Here is a 25,987-nt window from a genome sequence, read left to right on the forward strand (position 1 = left end):
AGCCGCAGTGGTCACGTCTGGAGAGAATGCTAGAGAACTGACTCTTCCTCTGATAAATAAAGAGGAATATTGAACATCTTCCCTGCCTTTGCTGTACAGATTCTATTTAAATCAAACAGTTAGTGGTGAAATCATTTTAGAATGCTAGTGAATAAATGCAGAAGGAATGACAGGATTAGAATATCCCTGCTTCAAGCCCCAGTGATATAATGGGTCTAGGCCATGGTCAATGGCTGCCAAAACCAACGGGTGAAAGGCTGATGGGTCACTTTGTAATGGACAGAGCAGGCTGACAGCACATGAACTCTGGTCAGTCTTCACACCACAAAAGAGAAGAATTCTTGCCAGACCAAACCTGCACCCAGGAAGTACAGGGAACAGAGGGACACGTTAAATGGCACTGTGGAGATGCAAACTCCAGACTGTGGGATACACCTGGGGACAATCTGGTTTCTTCACTAAATAAATGGAAAGAAAAAAAAAGCAGTGGAGGCTTCCCAAGTAAAGAAACCTAGTAGGCAAATTGACCATATGTGATGTGTGCTCCTTCTGTGGATTCTGCTTCAAACCAACCAACCAAAAATTTACGAGGCAGACAGCAACATTTCAACACTAAGTAGATATTTGATGATATTAAATGATTTTATTTTATGTGTTATAATGGATTGTGGCCCTTTTTTACAGTTATTATCTTCTAGAACTATACATTGAAGGGTTTACAGATGAAGGGATACCATTTCTGGATGTTCTTCAAAATAATCTACAGTGGCCGGGCACAGTGGCTCATGCCTGTGATACCAGCACTTTGGGAGGCTGAGGCAGGTGGATCACCTGAGGTCAGGATTTAGATATCAGCCTGGCCAACATGGTGAAACCTCATCTCTGCTAAAAATACAAAAATTAGCTGGGCATGGTGGTGCACACCTATAATCCCAGCTACTTGGGAGGTTGAGGCAGGAGAATCACTTGAATCTGGGAGGTGGAGGTTGCAGTAAGCTGAGATTGCGCCACTGCACTCCATACTGGGAGACAGAGAGACTCCATCTCAAAAAAAAAAAAATAAAAAATAAAAAAAATAAAGATAAAAAAATCCGAAATAATCTGGAGTGACGGGAAAGTGGGTGAGGATGGAAAGAATCGAGGTTAGCTTTTGGGTTGAAGTTGGGTCACAGGTACACAGGGGTTCATTATACCAACAGGGGTTCTTTCTACCAATGTATGTGTTTGAAATTTTCCATGATAAAAACATGAAAAAACCCCAACCCTAGCTCATTGTTTACTCATAATAATCACTCCATAAATATTAACTGTTCTGTTAAAGATTTTTTTTAGGTCACAAAAATGGGGAATCACCCCCAACCCATGACAGATAAGAAGAGTTGTCTTTGAACAGAGGGCTGTTACGCTAAGCGAAATAAGCCAGTCACAGAAGGAGAAATACTGCATGATTCCACTTGTATGGGAGTATCTAAAATACTCAAATTCATAGACTCAAAGAGTGGGATGGTGGTTTCCAGGGAGAAAGGGGGCCAGGAAATTGGGAATTGCTAATCGACAGGCATAAAGTTTCAGTATGGCAAGATAGATAAGTTCTAGGGATCTGATATGCAACAGTGTGCTATAGTTAATGATATGGTATTTACACTTAAAAGTGTGTTAAGATGGTAGTTTTCATGCTACATGCTCTTGCCACAATACAAGAAAATTAAAATAATAAATAAATGGAGGGCTGTGCTTTGCCACCCAGACCCTTGGCATGGCAGGATGGGAATAGAACATGGGTTCTACCGTTTCCTTCTTCTGCACACATTTACTGAGCACCTATTATGTGCCAGGTGCCACAAAAGCACAGACAGGAGATGTAATGCCAGCCCTTTCTTCAGGCTTTTGGGGCAGGAGACAATGATGCCATTACTGAGGACCTACCACAAAGCACCCCTCACGTCTCCCCTTCATCCACAGACCCCTGCACAACCTCAGGCAGCCTGTGGAGATGAGTCCTTTAGCACCTGGCCGACTCTCAGACATATGCATAATCCACTCTCCACATGGGGCCACCAAAGTATGCCTTCCAGCCTGGACACCAATCACTAAGCATGGCTCACAGTCTCCCTCCTGCCTCCTCCTGCCTTCTCTCTAGCTGTAACGAAGGCATAACATGTAGACAGTTAAATTTAAAAAGCATGTGTATCTGAAGCACACAGCCTGATGGCCTTGTATATGCAGGCACCAATGACATCACTGCCCAGGTCAAGGTATGGAGCTGTCCCAGCCCTTCAGAAAGTTTTCTAGCATTCTCTTCCAGTTAGTACGCTCACTGCACACACACAGGTGGGTAACCACTATCCTGGATTTTATCACCATTGATAAGTTTCCCCGGTTTTTGAACTTCATCTACACAGAATCATAATGTGTGTACACTTTCAGTTTCAGATCTGGCTTATTTTGCCCGGTGTAAACATCCATGAAATTCATCCATGTGTGCATCAGTAGTTTGCTATTTTTCCTTGTACAGTGGTCCAGTCTATGAATACATGGTTTATTTATCCATTCTCCTGCAGCCGACATCTGGCCTCATCTCTTGACCCCTCTTCTCATAGGCTACACATTTTAGGTCTCCCAAACCACATAGCAACCCAGCAATACTGCTACTCCTGTGCCTACATATGTGTACTTCCCGTTGCCCTCACACTTCATGATACATATCTGAATATTGACAATTACAGTGCATTGTGATAAAAGTTCATGCAGAGTGTTTCAGGAATACATGGGACATCTAAGTCTGGGGGTCGTGAGGGACACAGGCACTGCCACAGAGCACAGACTGACAAGATACGAGAGAGGCTCAGGTGTGGCTCTCAGATGGCTGGAGTGGGACATTGGCTGGGCTGTCCTGGGACTTCTGATATCAGAGCCTCTGCCCAGCTTGTATGCCTTGAGGTGCATTTGAGGGGGGGCCCTTTGCTGTGAGTCTCTGGGCTGCTTTGAGTGGATGGCATTTGGAGGGCGGAGGTCAGTGATGCTCGGTGACCTGTCTAACAGGAGAGTGCTGGGATTGAAGGCCTGGGGTCTGTGAGTGGTCACTAGGAATGACAGGGGTGGGGCTGGTGTGTGTGTGTGTTTGTGTGTGTATGTAGGTCTCGGCAGACAGTCCACCTCTGGGCATGGCTGGGGGACACTTGCCAGGCAGCCCAAAGCCAAACGCAGTGAGATGCTGCCGCCATGAAAACAGGCAGGAGGGACACGGCCTCTGGAGGCTCCTGGGAGAGGAGGAAGCTTTTCTGCAGGTGGGTACTTGCCTGGGGCAGGGTTTCCCTAGCCCCTCTGGTACCCCTCACACCCACAGGGAGGATAATCTGCATTCTACACCAAACAACTGGCCTAGACCTCTAGGGTCAGGGGATTCTCGCACCAAGTGTCTCTGCCCAGAGGCTGCAGAGGCTTTTATCAGGGACTTTTCCAACAGGCCCACCTGTCCCAACAACGCAGCCCCGCTTCAGCCACGCCCCCTCTCTCTGGGTCCTCCCTGAAAGTCCGCAAGCAGCAGGCTCTCACTGCAGCCCCTCCCACACTCACTCTGCAAGTCTGGGCTCCTCAGGGCATCCAGCTGAAGGATCCCGTTGAGGAGGGCAGATTTAGACAATTCCCTGTGATTTTCCATGGCACCCAGCCCTGCACCAGCTTGCTGCGGTGAGGGTAGGGGATTGTACCTGGCATGGGCAGGGCTGCCAAGAGCGCCTCCTCCACAGGCCCCAGGGATTGGTGTCCCTACGTTCCATCTCCAAGGTGGAGCACCTCTGACTGAAAGCGGAGCACTACTAGCTATCCCCCCTGGTCACAGGCAGGGAACAGGACTGTCGTGGGTCACTATGCACGGAGCAGATGGCTCAACTGGACATCACCACGGAACACGCCAGGAGGGTGCCCTCCCCTCTCTCTAGGTGAGGGGCATTCTACATGCACCTCTGCACCTCCCGCACCAGCAGCTTCCTGGGGGTCCCAGAGGAGCCGGTGCTGCCCTCCCTGGCCCTGCTCCCTGAAATCGCAGCATCGGGGCATTTGAGGTCTAAGGTGCTCGGTGACCCTCTGCCTGCCTTGGGGACATGCCCTGCAGTTTGTCCTCACAGGGAAAGTGGGGCAGCTGGAAGTGTGGGGGATGATACCCAGCTACTCTCTGGGATTCTCTGGATTTTAGGTGTCCACATCTGTGTCCCAGTCTCTCCCAGCCAGTGACTTGGGTCCTTAGATGCCCCCACAGTTCAGGACAGCCCGCCTGTGGTGCTGCCTCTCTGGCCTGACCACAGCATTCCAGGTTTACAGGTGACAGCCCATGGCTCACAGTGCCAATGTTCCTCTGGAACTCCAGGCTCTTCCCTGAGGCTCTGGGTGCCCTCCAGGCCACTGTGGCTGCTGCTACCACCTGGCTTTGTGTGCGGAAGTGAGAGTGAGAGCACCCCAGGTCTGCTGTGGCCCTACTGGGTGCCTTTACTTCCAGGGCCTAGGTGGGCCCATTTCTTGCTGGCATAGACATCACTTCTCAATCTCTCTGTCTCTGGTGCTTGTCACAGCTGGTGTGGTGATCAGGACGTGGGAGAAGGCAGGTACCACCTCAACAGCCATCCTGCTCCTCCTGGCTGCCTCTTTTTCTGCCTCCTTTGGGTCTTTCAACATCAATGCTCCCCGAAGCTCTGTCCTGAGATCCTTTCTTCTCTTCTCTCCCCTCCTCTTTCTGGGAAACTGCACCCCATGCTCCTGCAACCATCCCAATCTTTGATCCCTGCATCCAAGTTTCCAATGTTCTCTATCCCCTACCACATACCTGGTACCTCCATACCAACAAATGCCAGCCCCTGGGGGTCCACATTTCCCCCAAAAGTTGCTGCTCAGTGTTCCCTGTTCCTTTAAAGGCGTATCCCTCCTCCCAGGCCTGGGCCTCATGCTGGGGGTGTCAGGACCTCCTGGCCCCCTCTCCTTCCTGCACAACCTTCAGACCCCTCCTGCTCCAAATGGGCTCTGCCCTCCCTCTCTGCTGCTTCTGCCCTCCAAGCTATACTGGGGCAGATCGCAATATTTTGTTTCCTTGTTTGGCCTCTGTCCTGTTTGCTCATCATTGCCAGATTCAACTCAATTCAGCTCCACCAATGTCCCTGGGCTCTGCTCTGAGGCACTCGGAAAGGTGCCCTGAGAAGCCTGGTGCAGCACAGACCATTAGGAAGGAGGAGGTAGGGCCTCCTCCACCCCCCAATTCCCTACATCACATGTGAGGCACAGCAGAAATGTAAGGACTGAGAAAGAGCTGTGGGTGCCAGCAAGGAGCAAAGGTCATGGAAACTAAGGGATGACTTCCTGGAAGAGCGAGTCACGTGATGTGGACCTCAAAGAAAGCAGTGGCCTTTTGCAGTGTTGATTGGAACAAGGAAGAGGTAGAAAAACCTAACATTCAGCAGGATCAGCACACTGTGGAATACTCTCAAATGTACTGCTGTGAAAATGGCCCAGCATGGATAAATCTCAGCCACATAATGTTGGGTGAAATGGCAAATTGAAGAATGATGATATGCATGGCATGGTGCCATTCATATAAATCTCAAAGACACACAAAACAATATATTATTATGGATACAGATGTTTGTAGCAAGGGTATAAACATCTGTATAAGAGTGATAAACTCCAGATTTATCTCTGGGGAGGCAGGGAGAGAAAGAGGAAGGGACAGGAGAAGGGGATCTAGTTATGGCTTGTTCTATTTATTTGAAAAGAGAGAGGAAGGGGTCTAAGGCAAATATGGCAAAACGTTAACATCTGTTCAATACACGTGATTACAGGTATGTGGATTCTTGCGGTCATGTTTTCTCCTTATTTGTGCATTAAACTAAAATTTTAAAGGAAGTTAAAAGGAAAAAAAACAGGGAGCTGGCATTCTACACAGGTTGGGCATTCCCTACAGGGGCCCAGTGTGAACCAAGGGGCAGGGGTTGAATGAGGGTACCCAGGAGCCCAGCACAGCTGGGCGAGGCTGGAGCAGGGGTTGGGGCGATGGGCCTGGGGGATGGGCTTGTGTGTCTAAAGGGGTGGGCACCAACTTTCTCCTCCCTGCTTACTTACCTCCTTCTCCTAGTGTGTTGCTTAGGTTCAGCTGCTTGCCCCATCCCTGCAACAACCTTTGGCTGGATGATTTTCAAGGGTTACTTATTCATTCCTTACCCTGTATTGAGTATCCACTACAAAAGCTACATTTCCACGATGGTCCTATAGATAGGCATTGTTACCATCACCTCTTCTCTATTTTATAGATAAAAAAGCAACCAGAGAGGGGTTAAAGGATTTGCCCACGGTTACACAGCTAGCAGGAGAGAGGCAGAGCTGGGATTGGCGCCAGAGCCTGTAGTCCCCACTGCAGTGCTCTCTATTGCTCCCCACATACCAGGCACCATGCTGAGTGCCATGGACTCAGTGATGACCCAGGTGACACCGCCCTGCCCTCACACAGCTTCTGGGCCAGTTCCAGAAACACACCAAGCAGCACACAGATGTAATTACGACCGATGATCTAGTGAAGGAAGAGAACCTTGTGCTTCAAGGGAGAAAACAAGGACACGACTGAGGGTCAAGGGTCCAAGAAGGTCCCTCTGAAGAGGGAACATTTAAGACCTAAAGGATAGAGTTGGCCAGGAGGGATTGGGAAGGGCAGTGAAGACAGAGAGAACAGCAAGTGCAAAGGCCTGAGGACAGGCGTGGGCTCCGGCAAGAAACCGGAAAGGGTCAGAGGGGAGGAACCCAGAGCAGAGGGAAGCGGCAAGGCCGTGAGGGCAGAGGGGGAGAGGGCAGAGAGGGAGACAGCTCTCATTTGAGATCTCCATTGTAGGAAGGGGGACCACATGTCTGCATGGCTCCAGTTCTAGCCTGTGGTCCCAGTGTAAATATTCATAGTGTCCTATTTTGGTTTGGACAACAATGCATTTGAAGGTCAGCCTCTCATAGGTGATGATAGAGAGTTTGGATTTTGTTCTCAGGACAGTGGGAAAGCACTGAGGGCTTTTAATAGGAGAGTGACACATCTAATTTATAATATATAAAGTTCACTGTGGCTGCAGTGTGGAAAGGGCTTTCGGGGGCACAGGAAGGAGGCCATTGTCTCTTTCCTGACTCAGCCTGGCAGTGTGGAAGGGTCCAGGCCTGGGAAAGGCAGCGAAGGCCCAGCTTGGGCCTGCGGAGGTTGCAGCCATGGGTGGATTTGACTCCCGGCAAATTCGTCCCCGGAGATGCTCTTCCCCCTCTACTCCTCGCACTGGTCCAGCCTCCAGTCCCAGACCCGGGGCTTCCAAGAGGGGCCTCAAGGGGTAGGAGGCGGCCTCTGAAAACAGCTGCCCACCTCCCAGGACTGCAGGGCAGCTTGTGAAAGAAGCAGGAAAGTTCCCCGGAAGAGCTCAAGGACTCAGTAAGCTTAAGAAATAACGATTAACAGTATGAACTTTCCGTTTGATAAGTTATCCCTATCCCTGTGCTTCTCATCGCTACACAATCTCCTTCCTTTCCAAGAGGGGATTTCAGAAATGAGAGCCCAGGGCACTCAGAAACACAGCTGGGGAGGGTCTCAAAATGGGGCCAGCTTCCAAACTGAATGAGTGCTGGGGAAAAGCGGGTGGCTTCTGGCATCTGCTAACGTACCTGTTGACTGGCCAGGGCTTGCTGCCCATGAATGAACACATGGAGGCCCACCCACTCTGTGCACCCACCTCCCGGGAGGGGGATCTGTAGGGGGACACACATACTGCCGACCACATATGGGCAGATGCCCGCCCAGATTTTCACAGACGTTTTATTTTTAGAGGGGCCAGCAGCATAAGCCCAAGGCTTGGAAGAGAAGAAGGGAAGGACAGAAAAGTTAGAAGCCTGTGAAACAAACCTGGCGAGGATGAAGACCCTCTCTTTGGCACTCCACAAAATGGTGCATGCTCACCTGCCTCTTAGGAGACTCAGGACTTGCTAAGCCAACCTTCCAGGTTCAGGTGGGGGTCGCCCAAGTCTGGGTGCCACAAGGACACCGCCATAGGCTCAGGGAGAACAGGAGGGGCCGGTGGGAGAGGGGTCACTCACCGAGCGGCAGGACAAAGAAGAAAGGGAACCAGCAGAGCACGAAGACGCCCACGACGATGGCCAGCGTCTTGGCCGCTTTCTTCTCACGGGAGAACTTGAGCAGGCGCACGGAGAGCGAGCTGCGGAAGGTGTGGCCCTTGGCGCTGCGCATGCCGTGCGCCCCGTCGGCGCCCGTGGCCGCGCTACGACAGTGGATGCGCAACACCACCTCGGAGGCCTTGCCTCGCTCGCGCTTGACGCCCGCCTCGAGGCTGCGCGTGGTGCTGCGCGCGACCACGTACACACGGCAATACATGACCACGATGACCGCCATGGGCAGGTAGAAGGAGCACACGGAGGAGAAGACAGCGTAGCCCGCCTCCTCGGTGATACCGCAAAAGCGCTCGTCAGGGGGCACGGGCTCCTTCCAGCCCAGCAGGGGCCCTACGGACACCACCAGGGCTACGACCCAAAGCAGCGCCAGGATGGCGGCCGCCTTGCGCTCGGTCATGATGGCTGGGTACTTGAGTGAGTGGCGCACGCCCACGTACCGGTCCACGGAGATGGTGCAGAGGCTGAGGATGGAGGCTGTGCAGCACAGCACGTCCACGGCGGCCCACACGTCGCAGAAGGCCCGGCCAAAGGCCCAGAAGCCCAGAACCTCCATGGTGGCCGAGAAGGGCAGTACCGTGGCACTCAGCAGCAGGTCGGCCACGGCCAGGTTCACGATGAAATAGTTGGTGACAGTCTGCAGGTGTCGGTTGCAGGCCACTGAGAGGATGACAAGCAAGTTACCTGCCACGGCCATAAGGATGAAGGCTGCCAGGAAGACGCCCACGCCCACGCCCTGCGCGCTCACCACCAGTCCCCCGACGGCCGCCGTGCCATTCACGTCGCTGCCCGGGCCAGCGCTCCCTGGCTCCCCCGCGGAGCTCCGGTTGTCCTCGCCGCTGCCTGCGCCCACCACGCCGCCACCGCCGCCCGCGCCCCCCGGCACGCCGCCCACCGCCGGGCCCTCCGAGGGGGCCGCGCCGCCCGCGCTGCCCCCGCCGCCGCCCGCGCTGGAGCCCCCTGCGCTGCTGTCCGGGCGGGGTCCCTCGAAACTGAGGCTCAGGAGATCGCGGAAAGTCATCTCAACGTGCGGCCGTCGGTGGCCGGGCCGGGACGCAGAACGAGCGGCCAGCAGGAAAGGGAGCACAGGGCATAGCCGCGGGGCTCCAGATGCAGCTCCGCACACGGGTCTTGTTGGGGTCCTGCCTAAGTTCCTGTGACGCGGAGCGCGGCTGTCCGAGAGCGGAGCTGCCTGGCCCGGGCGGCGGCCGGGCTCCCCGAGGCCGGCAGTGGACTAGAACCGAAGAGCCGGGGCTGGCGACGCGCGCGGCTCTCTGATCGTGTCCAGCAAGCGGGCAAAGCGGCGGCTCCGGGGCCGGGCGGTGCAGGCAGCGGCCACTGCGGCGCTCCCAACTCTGCGCGGGGGGCGGGACCGAGGAGGGGCAGCGCCAGGAAGGAGGAGGGGGCGACCCGGGCCGAGAGAGGGGCACCACACTCCAGGGGAGAAGGGACCCTTCGCTCAGGACAAGCAAGTGTGTCGGGGTCTAGGGGGGCTGCGGCGCTGGCGCGCGCTCGGGTCCCGCAGCAGCCACCCACGCCCGTCCGCAAGTGCCCAAGCCCGCCCTCTCCCCCTCGCGGTGCCCTTTGCGTTCCTTCCCGCTCCTCTCCCGGACCCCCTCCCCCTTGGTCCTCAGCGGCGTCCCTGTTCCTCCCGCCCTCTCCCCCGAGTCTCTCGGTCACTCGCTGGTGCCCTTGGGCGCGCGGTGCGTTGAAGGCGCGAGTCCCGGGTCTTCGGGATACCGGCTTTGGCCGCCAGAGAGCAGCAAGCGCCTGGGATCTGGGGACTGCGGACCGGACGGCGCAGTGCCGCTGCGGGTTGCCTCTTGGGACTGCCCATATGGATCTGCTGCACCTCCTTTTTCTCAGGCCACTGGCCAGGGCAGGGTTTCAGACACCTCTGCCCAGTGCGATGTCGTGAAGAGCGCCCAGGAAGGGTTGGAAACCTGTTCTGGGCTGAGGCTGGGTACGATGGGCTCAGGAGCAGGATGCTGTGGCTGCAGCCCTCGGACCCTGCCCAAGACACGCTGGTCTACATACACTGTTACTTGTCTCTGTATCAGATGCGGGAATAAATCTTTCTATAGCTACCCTAAATAAGGGGCCTTGTTCTTGTTCTGGCCTTGTTAAGAGGGAGGGTGTAAGTGCCGGAGGATGGGAAAGGGCACTTGGCAGGATGGTTAAATGGGGCGGGTGTGAGACAGTCTGGCTCCGCATCTGAATCCAGGCTCCGCCCCATATTAACTGTGAGACCTCTTTGTGCCTCAGTTCCTCATCTGTAAAATGAGAATAAGAAGTGATGTCTACCTCCTGGCCTGAGGGTTAACTGAGTAAATATGGGTGAGGGCCCCAGAGAAGTGCCTGGGTATGTCAGCGGAGTAGGGCTTGTTCAGGGCAGGCTTTTAACAGGGAGGATGGAAGGCAGAGGAGGTGTGGGGCTGGTATGCACCCCCGGATGCAGGTGTGGGAGAGGGTATGAGAAGCTTCTTGAGCAGCAGCAAGACTGGGTAGGGAGAGGCTCAAAGAAATCATACAGTTAGCCAACATAAAAATACCGGCTGCTGGCACATGGCAGGCACCATGCTGGATACACTAACTGTAAGGAGGGTAATGCCATCTCATAGTCGCAGAATGAGGAGGGCTTGAGCCCTACCAGGGAGATGAGGGCCTGTTTGCAGAAGTGTCTGGGAGGGGACAGAGAACCCATAGCCCTAGTGTCCACTGGTTGTGGTTGACACAGGGGCAGGATGTCTGAGTTTTAGATGAGAAGCTGCTTTGGAGAAAAAGTAAAAAACTGGAGAAATGTTGAGAGATGAGTGACCTCCCTCCTCTCCATTGCCCAGTCCAGGAAGATAAGGCTTTTATAATCATAGGTTGGAAACAGCTCTTCCATGGCCTTCCCCATTAAATCTTTTATTTTGGTTTTTGGAAACTTACTATAGTGAGTTGAAATGAAAGCAACGTGACTTCTAGGGATTAGCCAGCAGCTGACCAAAAGTAAAATCTTGGGTTTGGGCTTCCTCTCTGAGAGGGGAGGGACAGTGGGAACGGAAAGGGGAGGCCAGGAGCTCCTCTCTGGGGAGAGTTAGATGGCAGGTCAGTGTCTATGGGTGGCTGCTGTCACATAGTGTGGGATAGGTGCAACCTTGGTGGAATCCATTCTATTCTGGGATTGGCCAGTTTTCAAAGACTGGGAAGAGGAGACATAGTTAAACCTAGAGCTGGGGCTGGGGTGCTGGGGACTACTTGACTGGTGTCACATAGAGATGTGTGCCTGATTCTGGTGTGGAGAGCCAGCAGAAGGCTGACTGGAGGTGTTCCTGCCAGCAGGGTAGGAGGAGTTGTGGGATAGAATGCCTGGAAGAAGATGGGGAAGTCTTTCCCCATTTCAGGTCTTGGTGGTCCTCTGAAGTTCTGCAAGATGATTCCAGACGTTCTGGAGCTCTTGGGAAATGAATATGGAAGGACAGTGGTTGTGAGATCGTTGTGAGTTTCCTGTACCTGCTTATCAGACGCTGAAATCCGGGAACGGGCCGGCACAACATGCTGGTGGCAGGGGCAACAAGAGAAAGAGCTGTCTCTCTCTGAAAGGAGATCTTAGCAGTGGAGGGCTGGGATAAAGCTCAATATCATCCCAAGCACACCATTCACACCCAGATCTTTGCTTGGATGCCTCATGAGCACCTCGAATTAAGCATGTTCCTAAGTTAAACTCACCATCTCTGACACTAAAATCTTCAACTTACTGTATTCACTTATGAAAATGGAACCAGCATCTATGCAATTGCTGCAGTTGGAAACCTAAACTCCTTCTGTTTCACTGTCCACCCCAAATTTAGCCAGTCCTAGAGTGGTGTTGATTGTGTTTGCCTACTTGACTTTGTGAACCCATCCCCTTCTCTCCAACATCTCTGCCTAAGGTCAGGCCCTGATCATGCCTTACTCAGATTTTCATTCATACTCCAATAATGCCTCCTAGTCTGTTGCCATATGGGTCTTCCCAAATCTGATCATTTCACTCTTTCAAAAATATTTCTTTGATGACTCACCACTGCTTTTAAGTTCATAGCACATTTAGTCTAGTGGGACTGGACTCTTTCCTGTTTCTTACTTTTTTTTTTTTTGGTGGGGGAATGCTCAAAGTAAGTTGTTTGGAAGGCGATTTGTAGGAAGCATGTTGAGGTGGTTGTTTCTTTAAAATGGATGCTGCTTTGAAACTGGGCCACATGGGACCCTGGGATTTATTTGGATTATAAATGAATGAATGTGAATCAGAGGCTTTTGTTCCTGAAATGATTCTTACATGAGATTTGTGTTCTAGCATCTCATACATGAATAGAATGCTATCCAGAGGGACATCCTCTGGAAAAATGACTAGAACTTTTCCTATCTGAACTCAGGGTCCAGAAACTGAGTCTCTCAGGCACATAGGTACAGCATTTTGTTTGTTTGTTTATTTATTTACTTATTTAGTTAGTTTTTGTAGTGACAGGATCTCGTTATGTTGTCCACGCTGGTCTCAAACTCCTGGGCTCAAGCGATCCTCCCACCTTGACCTCCCAAAGTGCTGGGATTACAGGCATGAGCCACCATGGCACCCGGCCTCCAGAGCATTTTGATCTGGAGTCTGTCACCTCCAGATTATCCTTAAGGGTGATTATCCTTAAGGGCTTCCTGGAGGAAGTGAATTTTAGAGAGAGCTTAAATGCCCTTTGGGTCAAGAATTAACTTCCTTCCTTCATCATTCCCTACTTTGACTTGGTCTGTGAAAGTGGGACCATCTTTCTCTAAAGAAATGTTGGGGCCGGGCGCAGTGGCTCACGCCTGTAATCCCAGCACTTTGGGAGGCCGAGGTGGGAGGATCACGAGGTCAAGAGATTGAGACCATCTGGCCAACATGGTGAAACCCCATCTCTACTAAAAATACAAAAATTAGCTGGGTGTGGTGGCGCGTACCTGTAGTCCCAGCTACTCAGGAGGCTGAGGCAGGAGAATTGCTTGAACCTGGGAGGCAGAGGTTGCAGTGAGCTGAGATCGTGCCATTGCACTCCAGCCTGGCAACAGAGCAAGACTCTGTCTCAAAAAAAAAAAAAAAAAAAAAAAAAGAAAAAAAGAAAGAAAGAAATGTTGGTGGGCTTTCCGAAACTACCATGTGTATGACCCGTCAGTGTTCTCGGCTGAAGGATACTGCTGGGTTTATTCCTTTGGGTAAAATATTTGCCGTAGGTGATAGAAGAAGAATGGTTGGGGCTGGTGGTAGCATCATTTGTGATATTGTGATATGATGTGAACTCCTCTCCCTTATTCCATCAACTATCCTCTCAGCTGTCCCCATTAAAGTCAAGTTCCTAGCAGGCCATATGTTTTCCAAATGCAGAGCCTTTCCTGGGGCAGCAAGGGAAGTCATAGCAGTTTTGGCAAGAACTCTTACCTAAGAGCCAAACATTGGTGTTCTGTGCTTCCTCCCTATATGGTCTTTGGCAAATATTTGGACCTGGTTGTGTCCTTTATAAAATGGGGCAAATGGGATTGAACTAGATCAGAGATCAAAGCAAGCTAATTCTTTAAGTGAAGCCTTCATAGAAACCCAGTATAGGCTGGAGTATGGGAGCTCACGTCTGTAATCTCAGCACTTTGGGAGGCCAAGGCAAGAGGATTGCTTGAGTCCAGGAGTTTAAGACCAGCCCGGGCAATATAGTGAGACTTTGTCCCTACCAGAAAAAAAGAAAAAGAAAAAAAAGAAAAAGCTGACTGTGGTGGTGTGCAGCTGAAGTCCCAGAAACTCTGGAGGCTGAGGTGGGAGGATTGCTTGAGCTTGGGAGGTTGAGGTTGCAGTGAGCCGTGATGGCAGCACTAAACTCAGCCTGGGTGACAGAGTGAGACCCTGTCTCAAAAAAAAAAAAAAAAAAAAAAAAAAAAAGAAGCCCAATATAAACAAGCAGATATTTGTGGAGAGGCTTTGATTGGATCATAGGCAAAGTCCTGAGACCCTTGAGGACTCCCTCTCACGGTGCATCCTGTTCCCTGAGGCATTCTCATGGCCTTGTGAGTCCAGGAGCCTTGCGAGCCACGGGCAAATTGCTGGCCCAGTGAGCCTAGAGACCCTGTTGGTCTATGGGTTCTGTGTGATTTGGCAGTATGGCGCCCAGTTTACATGGAAGACTAAGCACCTGCATTTATCTCTTCTCCCTTATGAGACCTCTTTAGAGTGACAGCAAATAAAAAGGAGCAGTTTGTCTCACAACTGAGAAGTTAACTCCTATACTGACAAACCCTGGACTCTAGCCCCTAAAAAGGAGGCTTGATGGAACTCTGCAAGGGGCCATGAAGGCATTGAGGAGTTCTGGACCACCTCCTTGCTTGTGAAGATGATACAGATTGGTTGGCACTGTCAGAGTCAGGATGCCAAATGGGAGACAATGGTGATGGAGAAGAAATCATGACAGATGTATCCTGTTTGCGGGAACCAGCTGGTCAACCCCCAGTTTCATCCCACCTCATCAAGCCTGGGCAGCCTTTATTCATTCATTCAATACAAGTTAACTAAGCACCAGCTATATGCCAAAGAACTGTTCTGGGCATTGGGGATATATATATATATATATATATTTATTTATTTATTTTTTCTTTCTTTCTTTCTTTTTGAGAGAGAGAGGGTCCCACTCTGTTTACCCAGGCTGGAGTGCAGTGGCATGATCATAGCTCATTGTGAACTCAACCTCCCAGGCTCAAGCCATCCTCTTGCCTCAGCCTCCTGAGTAACTGGGACAATAGGCACGTGCCACCATGCTCGGCTAATTAATTTTTTTTTTTTTTTTTGGTAGAGACAGGGCCTTGCCATGTTGCCCAGACTGGTCTCAAACTCCTGGGCTCAAGCTATCCTCCTGCCTCAGCCTTCCAAAGTGCTGGGATTACAGGCATGAGCCACCTCGCTCAGCTCATGATGTTAAATAAAGCAAATTTCCTGCTATCCTGGGGCTTGCATTCAAATGGCAGAGAGTGCTACCCGGAAGAGTTGGGAGGAGAGTTTCGCATTGCCATGGACAGAAGTTTTCTCTGGGTTTGATATCTGGGTCTTGAAGATTCTTTGCAATGAAATCGCCAAAGAAAATCTAAATCTAAAAGAACCCTTTTTCAGAACCTCCTCATCCTAGAATAGCAGTGGGAGCTGATTGCCAGAGCAAAGGGTGCAAATTCATGCATGTCATTGGAAGACTTCATTAAAGCTGCCAGTTCCTGGGATCAGCTCCTATAAAGAATATGGATATCCATTTCATTCTTCAGCTGCACATTGATCTCTGGCCCTGGCTTGACCTTTTACCTTACCATGCCTGATCCTTACCCTTGCTACATCCTAACCCATAATACTGACTGATCCAAAACCTTCCTGACCCCCTTAATTAGGCCATTCTTCCCTAGATCCATGCTGTGGTAGGGAAGGGCACTGGGTGAAAGGGTAAGGTCTCAGTGTGACCCTCCCATACGTTCAGGACAGCAGAGTTTGGTGCTCAGGTCATGGGTCAGGGAGTATCTGGAGAAAGAATGTGGTTTCTGCAGGAAGGAATTTCTCAGTAGTCCATCCTCTCAGTCCCATCCCTATGTCAGCAAAGGTTGGAGGGAACTTGAGCCAGTTATGATTTGATGATTTGTGCTAATATTTGCCTACAATTAATAAAGTTGGAAATTAATAGAAATGGTAGTAGGTGGCAATGAAATGAAATTCCCACTCAGAACCTGGCTAGCAGCCTAGTGCTCTAGGGACCTTTGGAATGGCTCTTCGCTTTGCAGCTGTGTTTGCTTCTGCTTCTAAGAGATATTCTTTTGTTTCTTTTTACTTTCTTCAGGAGACAAGATAAGCTGGGAAGCAGGATAGTGAACAAAGTTGGAAGACACACTGGAGTGGAAAACTCTCAGGGCAGAGATTAGTCAGGATATGTTAAAACCTATAATGAGCAACGCCCACATTTCAGTGACTTAACACAATACAACTTCATTTCTCATTTACTCAAAGGCCAATGTGAAAGTACTTGATTGAACAGCTGTCCTGGACAGATCTCCTCTATGGGACCACTCAGGGATCTAGGCTCCTTTTGATGTGTGAATTCATTGTTTTCTAGAGACTTGGAATGCTCCAGAACCCTGGAGATTTCTTCTGGATTGTCTATAAAAGACATCCAAAGAAGAAAGGGAGACTGTGGAGAATTACATGGATATTTTAGAAACCAAAAACAACAGTTGTGTCTAAACCCATTAGTCCCATGCCCTCACTTACTTGCAACGGGGAAATGTGGTTTAGCCAGGTGCCTAGGAATAGGGAATGGGTTTGGCAACTGTCCAGCCTGTCTATACTGCAGGACAGCAAGAGTCCCAGGAATACTCAATTTGGGTCTTGGCTAGGAAATGCCTTATGAGGTGCATAGTGAAAAGAGCAGAGAGATTGACTGCCCTGAACCACCCCCACTAGTACTCTACCCAGGCCCAGTGGACTCTTCCATGACTTTTCATGTTTGCTGTTTCTTCCAGACCAGGCCCAACATCTACATTTCCAGCATGGCTTGCTAAAAAGGGCTAGAATTGGGAATGCCATTTGGGAATGTGCTGCTGACAGTTGGTGACAATTCCAACTCACTCAGCTCTGGGAATGCAATAGGAAAGTTAAGGTGGGCATCAGGGGCTCAGCTAACATTGTTCTAACCTTCACAGAGAGTAAGCAATCAATCCCTCCCTATAGAATCTACCTCATGGGATTCTCTTACCTTCCTTTATCAGGAATTTTACCTGAAATTCCACCCCTATAATCTGGGTTTACTAACTCCAAGAGCAAGTGTGTTTCTCATTATATTAAATTCATCTCCTAGTAGACGTGACATACAAGGTCACTATCTCCTCCAGCCCCTTAGATCTGCTTAGCCATTGTGGGATGGTGAACTAGGAGGAGTAGGGAACCCATCCAATGGGAATATTCGGTGGTGATGGAAAGAAAGGTGAGAAAGTTCCAGGGATAAACTTTACAAACCTGACAAGTGCTCTGGCTCCCAAATGGAGCAGCAAGTGCTAATGGGATTTCCTAACACAGAATGAAAATAGGCAGTCCATTCAGAGGAAGTGACCTATAATCAGGTTGAGAGGCTAGGCAGGGTTGCCTGACTCCAATCCCAATTAGGGAGGCTGAGATAACTCCTGCTGGGATGTCAACCCTCCAGCTCATGAATAAGATGGCCCAGAGCCATTTTCCATTTCCTTTCTCCTGGGCCAAGATTCAATATCTGGAGAAGACAGTGAAGAAGGACTTCCCTTCATAATGATTCCCTGGAGAAATGGAAGAATGGAGAAAGCAAAAAATTCCAACTGTCCCAGGAAAGATATTAGGAAGTGAGGCTGGCCTTTCCTACTTCGGAGTTCTCCATGCCTGATCCTTTGGGCTCCTACAACTCTCCTTCCTCTCCTCTCTGTGAGTTAGTCACTTAATCTTTCTGATCTTATATTTTCCCATTTGTAAAATGGTGATAATAACCCTGCCCCCTTTGGGGATTAAGTGTCTGTGAAGCTCCCATTTATCTTCTCCATTGTGTCCCTATTGTCTTTGATTGATTCCTCTGTAGAGCACTATTTAGTAATTTAGTTGCTTACCTGTCCTATTCCTATCTGGAGATAGTGAACTTCTTGGGTTTTTCAGTGATTATAACATATTTATCTTTTTATGCTCAGCAGCCAGTGCAGTGCTCGCTTCTTGAAGTGGCTCAGTGAATGTTTATTGAGTCAGTGGATGAAAACATGCATCAACAAATGAGTAAACAAATGAATGCATGAAGGACTGTGCACCTCTGAGTGTTACTGAGGGTTACAGTATATGTCTGTGTCCCAAGGTGTCAGCTCTTCTGCAAGAGATGATTGGAGAGGGCTTTCATTCATCCCAAGGAGCATAGTCTGTCGAGGGTAGGACTGGGGACCTTTCTCCTAGGAGGAACACTTTGAGAGGCACGAACACAGGGCTGGATCAGAGGAGTACATGCCCCTGGTGTCAACGTGGGGGTGACTGTCCCATGGACTAGAACTTATCTCTGATGTAAGCCATGAGCCCTACCTAGGAATCCCTTCCTTAGGAGTGGTCCCTACATTCATGTAGATAGACCTGTGTAGGAATAGTGTTCCCTGGTAGTGGGTAGATAAATCTGCTTAAGCATGGGGCTCTTGTCTCATCAGGCTTGGGATTTAGCAGAGAGGTTGGAGCCTAGCACACTGGATTTTCGCCTCAAGGAAGATGCTGCTGCATACTATGTGGGTGGATTTTTTCCCCAAAGCAATTGTGGCTGAGGCAAAGATTGGTCTATAAGTGCATGAAGATGGAATAATTAGTGACCACATTTCACTCCTCTGTAGTAATATTATACATCCGTACCCCTTCCATAGCCTCATGGTGGGAACAATAATTGTCTCTGCCCCTTGATATTGAGGTTGGCCATATGACTTGCTTTGGCCAAGGGGATGTTGGCAGATGTGACAAAAGCAGGAGCTTGAATTTGCTTGTGTGATTGGGTTTGCGTTCTTGTGCTTCTGCCATCACCACAAAAATACCATATTTCAGGTTGCCGTTGCATCTTCATGTCAGACACCAAAATGAGACATCTGGAGTGAAGCTATGCCAACCAATCTGTGGACATATGAACGAGAAATAAATGTTTCTAGCCACATGTTATGGAGATGTCAAGGGAGTTTGTTATGTAGCAAAAGTTGACTGATACAAGGCGAAATGAGTTTTTTAAATTTCAGGCTTTTTGACATCGACAGTTGAGGAAATTATTTACTGCGTTTAATTTGCAAGGCAGCAGTTACTAAAGCTTAATATACATATAACCTGTGATCTAGAAATGCCTACGGGGGAGATAATCAGCTTATGTCCCCCCATAGACATGTATAAAAATATTCATAGCAACTTCGGCCATAATACTAAACCTGGAAATAACTCAGATGTCCTCCAGTACAGCACAGAAGGCCAAGGGGGGAATGGGAGTGAGAAAGTAGAGGCAGGAAGTTGTGGCGGATGCAAAAAGAGATGAAAGAACAAATGGGAGCGGAATCTTTCTGATGGAAGAGGTTTGAGTGTGTTTATAAGCATTGAGAAAAGATTCAATAAGGGGTAGAAGTTGAAGGTTCAGGAGGAGGTGCAACGGGATAGTCAGATGTTCGACAGGTAGCAGGGCGTGGAATTCTAAGCCCAGATGCAGGAGTTTGCTTCAGAGAGAAAACTGGAACACAGGGTAGGAAGATGAAGGTGTTTGTAGGTTGCTGGGGTCAGAAATCCAGAAGTGTCCTTTCTGATGTGGGTGGTGGGGAGTTAGGGGAATTAAAAAGAATAACGAGAATTTGTAATAACCATTGTGGGAAATGAGAAAGGGGCCAGTAAGATTGTCCAGGAGCAAATATGATTGCTAATCAGTTCCAAAAGTCCAGCTGAGAGGCTGGAGACCAGGAAATTGTGATGCTTTCTAATAAGATTCAGCAACCTGGATATGGGAACCAAGAAATTAAGAGATTGGCCTGCTCTATGTCTGGGATTTTAGGGTATAGAGGAGCCTGAGGAGCTAGTGATTCTGTGGGAGGAATACATGTTGGACTCAACAGTCCTACTCTTTTATTTTATTTTTTTGAGATGGAATCTCATTCTGTCACCCAGACTAGAGTGCGGTGGCATGATCTTGGCTCATTACAACCTCCACCTTCTTGAGTTAAAGTGATTCTCCTGCCTCAGTCTCCCAAGTAGCTGGGATTACAGGCGCCCACCACGACATCTGGCTAATTTTTGTATTTTTAATAGAGGTGGGGTTTCACTGTGTTGGCCAGGCTGGTCTTCAACTCCTGACCTCAAGTGATCCACCCTCCTCAGCCTCCCAAAGTGCTGGGATTACAGGTATGAGTCATCGTGCCCGGCAATAGTCCTACTCTTTTTAGTGATATAAGGAGATTGGTGCCTTAGAACCTGGTGAGTCTGAGGATCTGAGAAGTCATTTAAGGCAGTGGATGAGGCCTTGGAGGTCTCTCCCTCTATTGCTCCAAGCAGAGTGGCTCAGCTGTTATCTTTTGGGTAAGATTGACTTTTTTTTTCAGATAACTTTATTGAAAGATAATGGGCATCCAGTTAATCGTGAACATTAAAGTGTACAATTTGATTAGTTTTACCTTATATGTACAACTGTGAAACCGTCACCATAATTAAGATAATCAACATAAACATAATCCCTCAGATTTCCTTATGCCCTTTTGTAATCCTTCACTGATCTGCTTTTTTCACTATAAATTGGTGTGTATTTTAAAGAATTTTATGCGAATGAAATCATAGGGTATGTACTCTTTTATTGTCTGGCTTCTTTCATTCAGCTTAATTATTTTGAGATATTGTTTCATGTATCAATAATTCATCTTTTGTTGCTGAGTAGTATACCATAGTGTGTAGATGCCACCATGCGTTCGCCCATTCACCTGTTGATGGGACATAGCCAATATTTGGCTATTACAAACAAAGCTGCTGTGAACATTCAAGTACAAGTCTTGGTAGGGACACAGGCTTTCATTTCTCTTGGGTAAATATCTGGGAGTAGCATGGTCATGTGGTAGGTGTTTGACTTTTGAAGAAACTACCAAACATTTTTCCAAAATGCCATACCACTTTAAATTTCCATTAGCCCTGTATGAGTGTTCTAGTTGCTCTAGATCTTCTCTGATGTTTTAAATTTAGCTCCTCTAATAGGTATGTGATAATATCTTATAGTGGTTTTAATTTGCATTTCCTAATGACGGTGAGTTATTTTAAGGAGCTTATTTGCCGTCCATGTATATTTGGTGAAGTATCAGTTCAAACCGTTCCCCATTTTTAAAAATTGGGTTGTTGGTTTTCTTATTATTGGCTGTTGAGAGTTCTTAATATATTCTGAATACAAGCCACTTATCAGATATATGATTTACAGATGTTTCTCCTGGTCTGTGGCTTGTCTTTTCATTCTCTTGACAGTGTCTTTTGAAGAGCAGATGTTTTTAATTTAGTTGAAGTTCAAATGATCAAATTTTCTTTTATGGATCATGTACTTGATGTTGTAACTAATAAATCTTTGTCTAACTCTGATTCACAAAGGTTTCCTCCTATGTTTTCTTCTCACTGGAAACAATGCAGGACAGAATGCAGCGAAGCAATATCTTTAAAATACTGAAAAAAAAATGGCAACCTAGAATTTTGTGCCCAGTAAAATTTATTTCAAACACAAAGAACAAATTAAAAATGAGATGACAGATCTAAACTTAGCTATATAAATAATTACATGAAGTGTATATTTCCCTATCCTTTTGCTTTAATCTATTTTTGTCTTTATAGGTAAAGTATTGAAAGTCATGGTGAAAACTGCAATTACTTTTGAACCAACCTAATATATTTGTTGTAGCCAGCCTGTAGTTTGGTGTGCTGTCATACTTATCTTTGTTCCTCTATATGTCATACATCTTCTCCCTCAGTCTACTTTTAAGATTTTCTCTTTTACACTTAAAAAATTTGGTTATGATGTGTGTTGGATTGCTAGATTTATAGTTTGCATCAAATTTGGGAAATCTTCAGCCATTATATCTTCAAATATTTTTTCTCATCCTTCCTGCCTGCTTTAGGGACTCCAATTACCCATATATTATACCACCTGAAGTTGTCTCATACCTCACTCATGGTATATTTTCCCCATCTTCTTTCTCTTCCTTCTCTTTGTCCTCCTTTTCCTCTAATTATTTTTTTTTTCTCTGTGTGTTTTATTTTTGGACAGTTTATCTTGCCATGTCTTCATGTTACTAATCTTTTCGTCTGCAATGTCTAATCTGTTGTTAATTTCCTGTAGTATATTTTTTATCTCAGATATTTTAGTTTTCCTTTATACAAGTTTGACTTGGGTCTTTTAAATACTTTCCATGAATCTATTTAACTTTTTGAATATGTGAAATACTGTTACAGGTGTTTTAATGTCTTTTCTCACTTAACATCTATGTCAGCTGTGGTGTGATTTTGATGCACTGATTTTTCTCCTTATTACAGGTTATATTTTTCTACTTCTTTGAAGATCTGGTAAATTTTAGTTGTGGATTGAATTTATAGACATTGTGGATTTTGCCTGTTTGAGTGCTGGATATTTTTTGTGTCATTATAAATATTCTTGAACTTTGTTCTGGGATGCAGTTAAGTTACTTGGAAATAGTTTGGTCCTTTTAGATATTGTTTTTATGTTTTTCTTTTAGACGGGACCACCACAATGCTTGATATAGGGGTAATTTTGCCATGCTATTAAGTCAAAACCCTTTTCAGTACTATTCCTAGTGGTCTGTGAATGGTGAGCTTTTCCAGTCTGGTTGGTGGCAACAGGTACTATTCAGGGCCATATGTGAGTGTCAGAAATCATAGGTCTAATCCTTTTAGGGTGTTTTTTCCCCCAGCTTGGGTAGTTTCCTCACATTCATGCACAGATCATTGCTTTGCTGAGTGTTGAAGGGGGACTTGGTGCACATCTCAAGAGCTCTCTTTCCATGCAGCTGTCTCCTCTTTGGTGCTCTATTCTACACATTCTAGCTTCCCTGGCTCCCTGAGTTCCTTGCCCCATCTTCTCACCTCAGGGAGTTTCAGGACTCCACTTGGGTGCCCCTTCTCTTTGGCTTGGCCTGGAAAATCTCTCAAGGGAGTAATGTGAGGCAATTTTAGGACTCATTTGTTTTTCATTTCTCAGGGATCACTGTTCCTACTTACTAATGTTCAATACCTTGAAAGCCATTTTATTATATATTTTGTCCAGTTTTTTGTTTGCTTCCAGTGGAAAGTAAATCTGATCTTTGTTAAGCAGTCTTGGCTAGAAGTGGAATTCTGATAAGGCCAACTTAGAAAAAAGCTCCCTGCATTATCTTTAGCTCTCCAGAAACAGATCCTGACCCATGTATAATGATTCTTCCAGGAGAAATAGGTAACGTTTGGGACACAAGGCAAGGGAGAAAGCCAAGCAAGGGTATTGTCTCCTGCAATGTCCCACAGAGGAAGCTTTAACCTGATCCTGCAGGGAAGCTCTGAAATATATGTTATGCCTCAGAAATGTCTCCAGAAGAGCGAAGGAGCCAGACTCTTAGTTCCACCCCCACTTGGCAGTCATTAATTCAGGGCCATCATTTAAGAAGGGCCCAAGGGTTACATTTAAGGGCTAAGACATCGGGAAATTTTGTGGGCTATTTGACATATCTGCCACCTGTGTGGTGTGTTTAAGGAAGAGGTTGAACGAAGGTGGCAGCATTCATTGTAGAAATAACAGCACCCATATCTACCAGGAGTCAATGAGGTTGACCGTCTATATTTATAATAGTTAATTTGCCCTAGATGTTTAAGGGTAAGGCAGGATATTGAGTACGTTTTCTTTCCTTAGAGAACCCTCATCCCTCATTCACCTAAATTGAGAGACTTTTTTGTTTTTTTTCTAATGGGATTCTTTTTTTTCCAGTGTCCCTTCTGTTTATGATATCTAAATATATCGTCATTAGTACAGGTGACCAGTTTGGAAGTGAGCCATCTAGAGCTCTTTGATCTGCAGGGTTGTAACAGTTGGGTTCTCCCACTGTCCCTCTCCTGGCGGAACAGAACCAACAGGATATATATATATATATGTGTGTGTATATATATACCTGTTTGGTCTGGGTCTGTTTCTCTGGGATATATATACATATATGTGTGTGTGTGTGTGTGTGTGTGTGTGTGTATAACATTTTTTTCTTTATTTTAAGGAATTGACTCACTCAATTGTGGGGGCTGACAAGTCTGAAATCTGTAGGGCAGGCTACAGGCTGGAAACTCAGGTGGCATGTCTGTTACAGTTTTGAAGCAGAATTCTTTCCTCTCTGGAAAATCTCAGTATGTGCTCTTAGGGCCTCTTAAGCTGATTGGATGAGGCCCACTCACATGATGGAGGGTAATCTCTTTTACTTAAGGTCAGCTGATTAGAGATGTCAGTCACATCTATTAATACAAAATACCTTCACAGCAACATCTAGACTAGTGTTTGAGCAAACAATGGGGTATCATAGCCTAGGTTTTCTTTTTTTGCATGATGAGATTATAGTACAATAGATTTTTATCGGAAATATTTCAGGTAGGGCTTTTAGGAGATTTTGCCCTACTTTTTGGGCCTGTTTTTTCATCTTGAGGTTTGTTGTGGAAAGAGGGATCCAGGTGGGTCCAATCACCTTTAGTAGGATTTAGCATCTGATCAAATTTTCTTTTATGGATCATGTACTTGATGTTGTAACTAATAAATCTTTGTCTAACTCTGATTCACAAAGGTGTGTAATGTGTCACAAAGGTGACCAACGTGTGTAAAATTGATAGAGGTCTGGTAACCCTGGGCCACATGCACCCCAAATAATTCTAAATTCATCTGGGAATAGTTGCTGGTCTTGTCTGGGTTTAGGAAAATCTGTTCTTATGGTTATTAATTCAATTCTGTCCCAAGGTTTAAATTCCACAGTTGTTTGCCTATCTGGCTCATGGAAGGGGATGTATCTTTGAGGCACCTGGCATTTAACGATCTTAGGAATTGCTGACAAAGGATTGGGAACTGGGTAAGGGAAGAGGAGGGAGGAGTCAGCAGAAGTGCAGAGGGAGAGCAATAAGCGGGGAGAGGGAGGACTGGATCCAGGGAAGAAACTTGAGGACAAGGAGCTGCAGATTGACTAGGAAAATGTGTCTAGTCTGCTGTTAAGTTTTTCAACTTGCTCATTACCTTTGGGTAGATAATGTTTCACCGAAGCAATTTTAAAATCAGAATTGTATCTGCAGGCCTCTGCACCCTGATCAAAGTATCTTATTCTCTTTGCTTTTTAAGGTGCCTCTCAAATGAACAGTTTTGTTCAAGTCACACATTCTCCACAGTGGCCATGGAGATCAAAATGATTCTTGATGGAGTTAGGCTATTTAGAGAGATGAGGCACAATAATTAGAATTCTAATGAAGGTTTATGTAAGAATCAGGAGTTTTTCCTGGAAGAGGAGAGGATTTTTATTCAGATGACCCCATGAGAGCCCTTGGGTACCTTGTGTCTTGGGTCCCCAGCCTGATGGCTAATGGTCTCCAAAGGGAGACCTAACAATTTGCACTTCTTGCAGAAAACCAGAGAGAACATTCTCTCTGGACAAAAGATGGCAGACAAACCTTACCCAAGTTTATTGGAGACTCACAGCAAAGTTTGTCTGAATGGATTCTGATCCACTAAGAACCACAAACTCACCAGTCTAGGAGGTTGACTTGATCAACAGGCCTGTGGGATGTATGCCTGTGTTTTACCCTGTGATTCTTGTTCTGTGACAAACAATAATTTTGACAGCATAGCAGAAAATGGAAGAACAAAAGAAAAGAAAAAGAATGGTCTGATTGTACCAAAGACGCAAACAAATGGGAAGAATAATAAAAATCAGGGGCAAAACTAAAATAAATAGCTGAGAACTCACTGCAAAGAGAGTGGAGTTCAAACCTAGCGCTGACTTCCCACACTGGTGTGGATTTGACAAGCCACAGGCGGCAATGCACAGGAAACCTCTGCAAGTACCGCACGTGGCCAGAGGCTGAGGTCCGTGGTGATGGGCAGTGCAGACTGTATCTCAGCAGGACCTCCAGGAAAACTGTGGAAATAAATGAAGACCACCCACATGAGAAAAGACAGAAGCCATTTACTCAGAACTTGCAAAGGAGTCAGCCATCATTTGCATTTGGAAGTGACTCAAAAGCAGGCAGAGACTGGGAAACTTCATAGTG

At 47.4% G+C, this 25,987-nt stretch overlaps 1 protein-coding gene across 1 annotated transcript in view; it reads right to left on the reverse strand.

Annotated features, from left to right (window-relative positions):
- The window catches only part of ADRA1D (adrenoceptor alpha 1D), a 30,141-nt gene extending 20,013 nt beyond the window's left edge, over positions 1-10,128 (reverse strand). The window contains exon 1 of the mRNA XM_008019764.3: positions 8,098-10,128. Coding sequence (XP_008017955.3) covers positions 8,098-9,208 — 1,111 coding nt within the window. The 5' untranslated portion in view covers positions 9,209-10,128. The remainder of the gene's footprint in view (positions 1-8,097) is intronic.
- Positions 10,129-25,987: the final 15,859 nt, after the last annotated feature.

The sequence above is a fragment of the Chlorocebus sabaeus genome, chromosome 2 (genome assembly GCF_047675955.1).
Source record: "Chlorocebus sabaeus isolate Y175 chromosome 2, mChlSab1.0.hap1, whole genome shotgun sequence".
Lineage (NCBI taxonomy): Eukaryota > Metazoa > Chordata > Mammalia > Primates > Cercopithecidae > Chlorocebus > Chlorocebus sabaeus.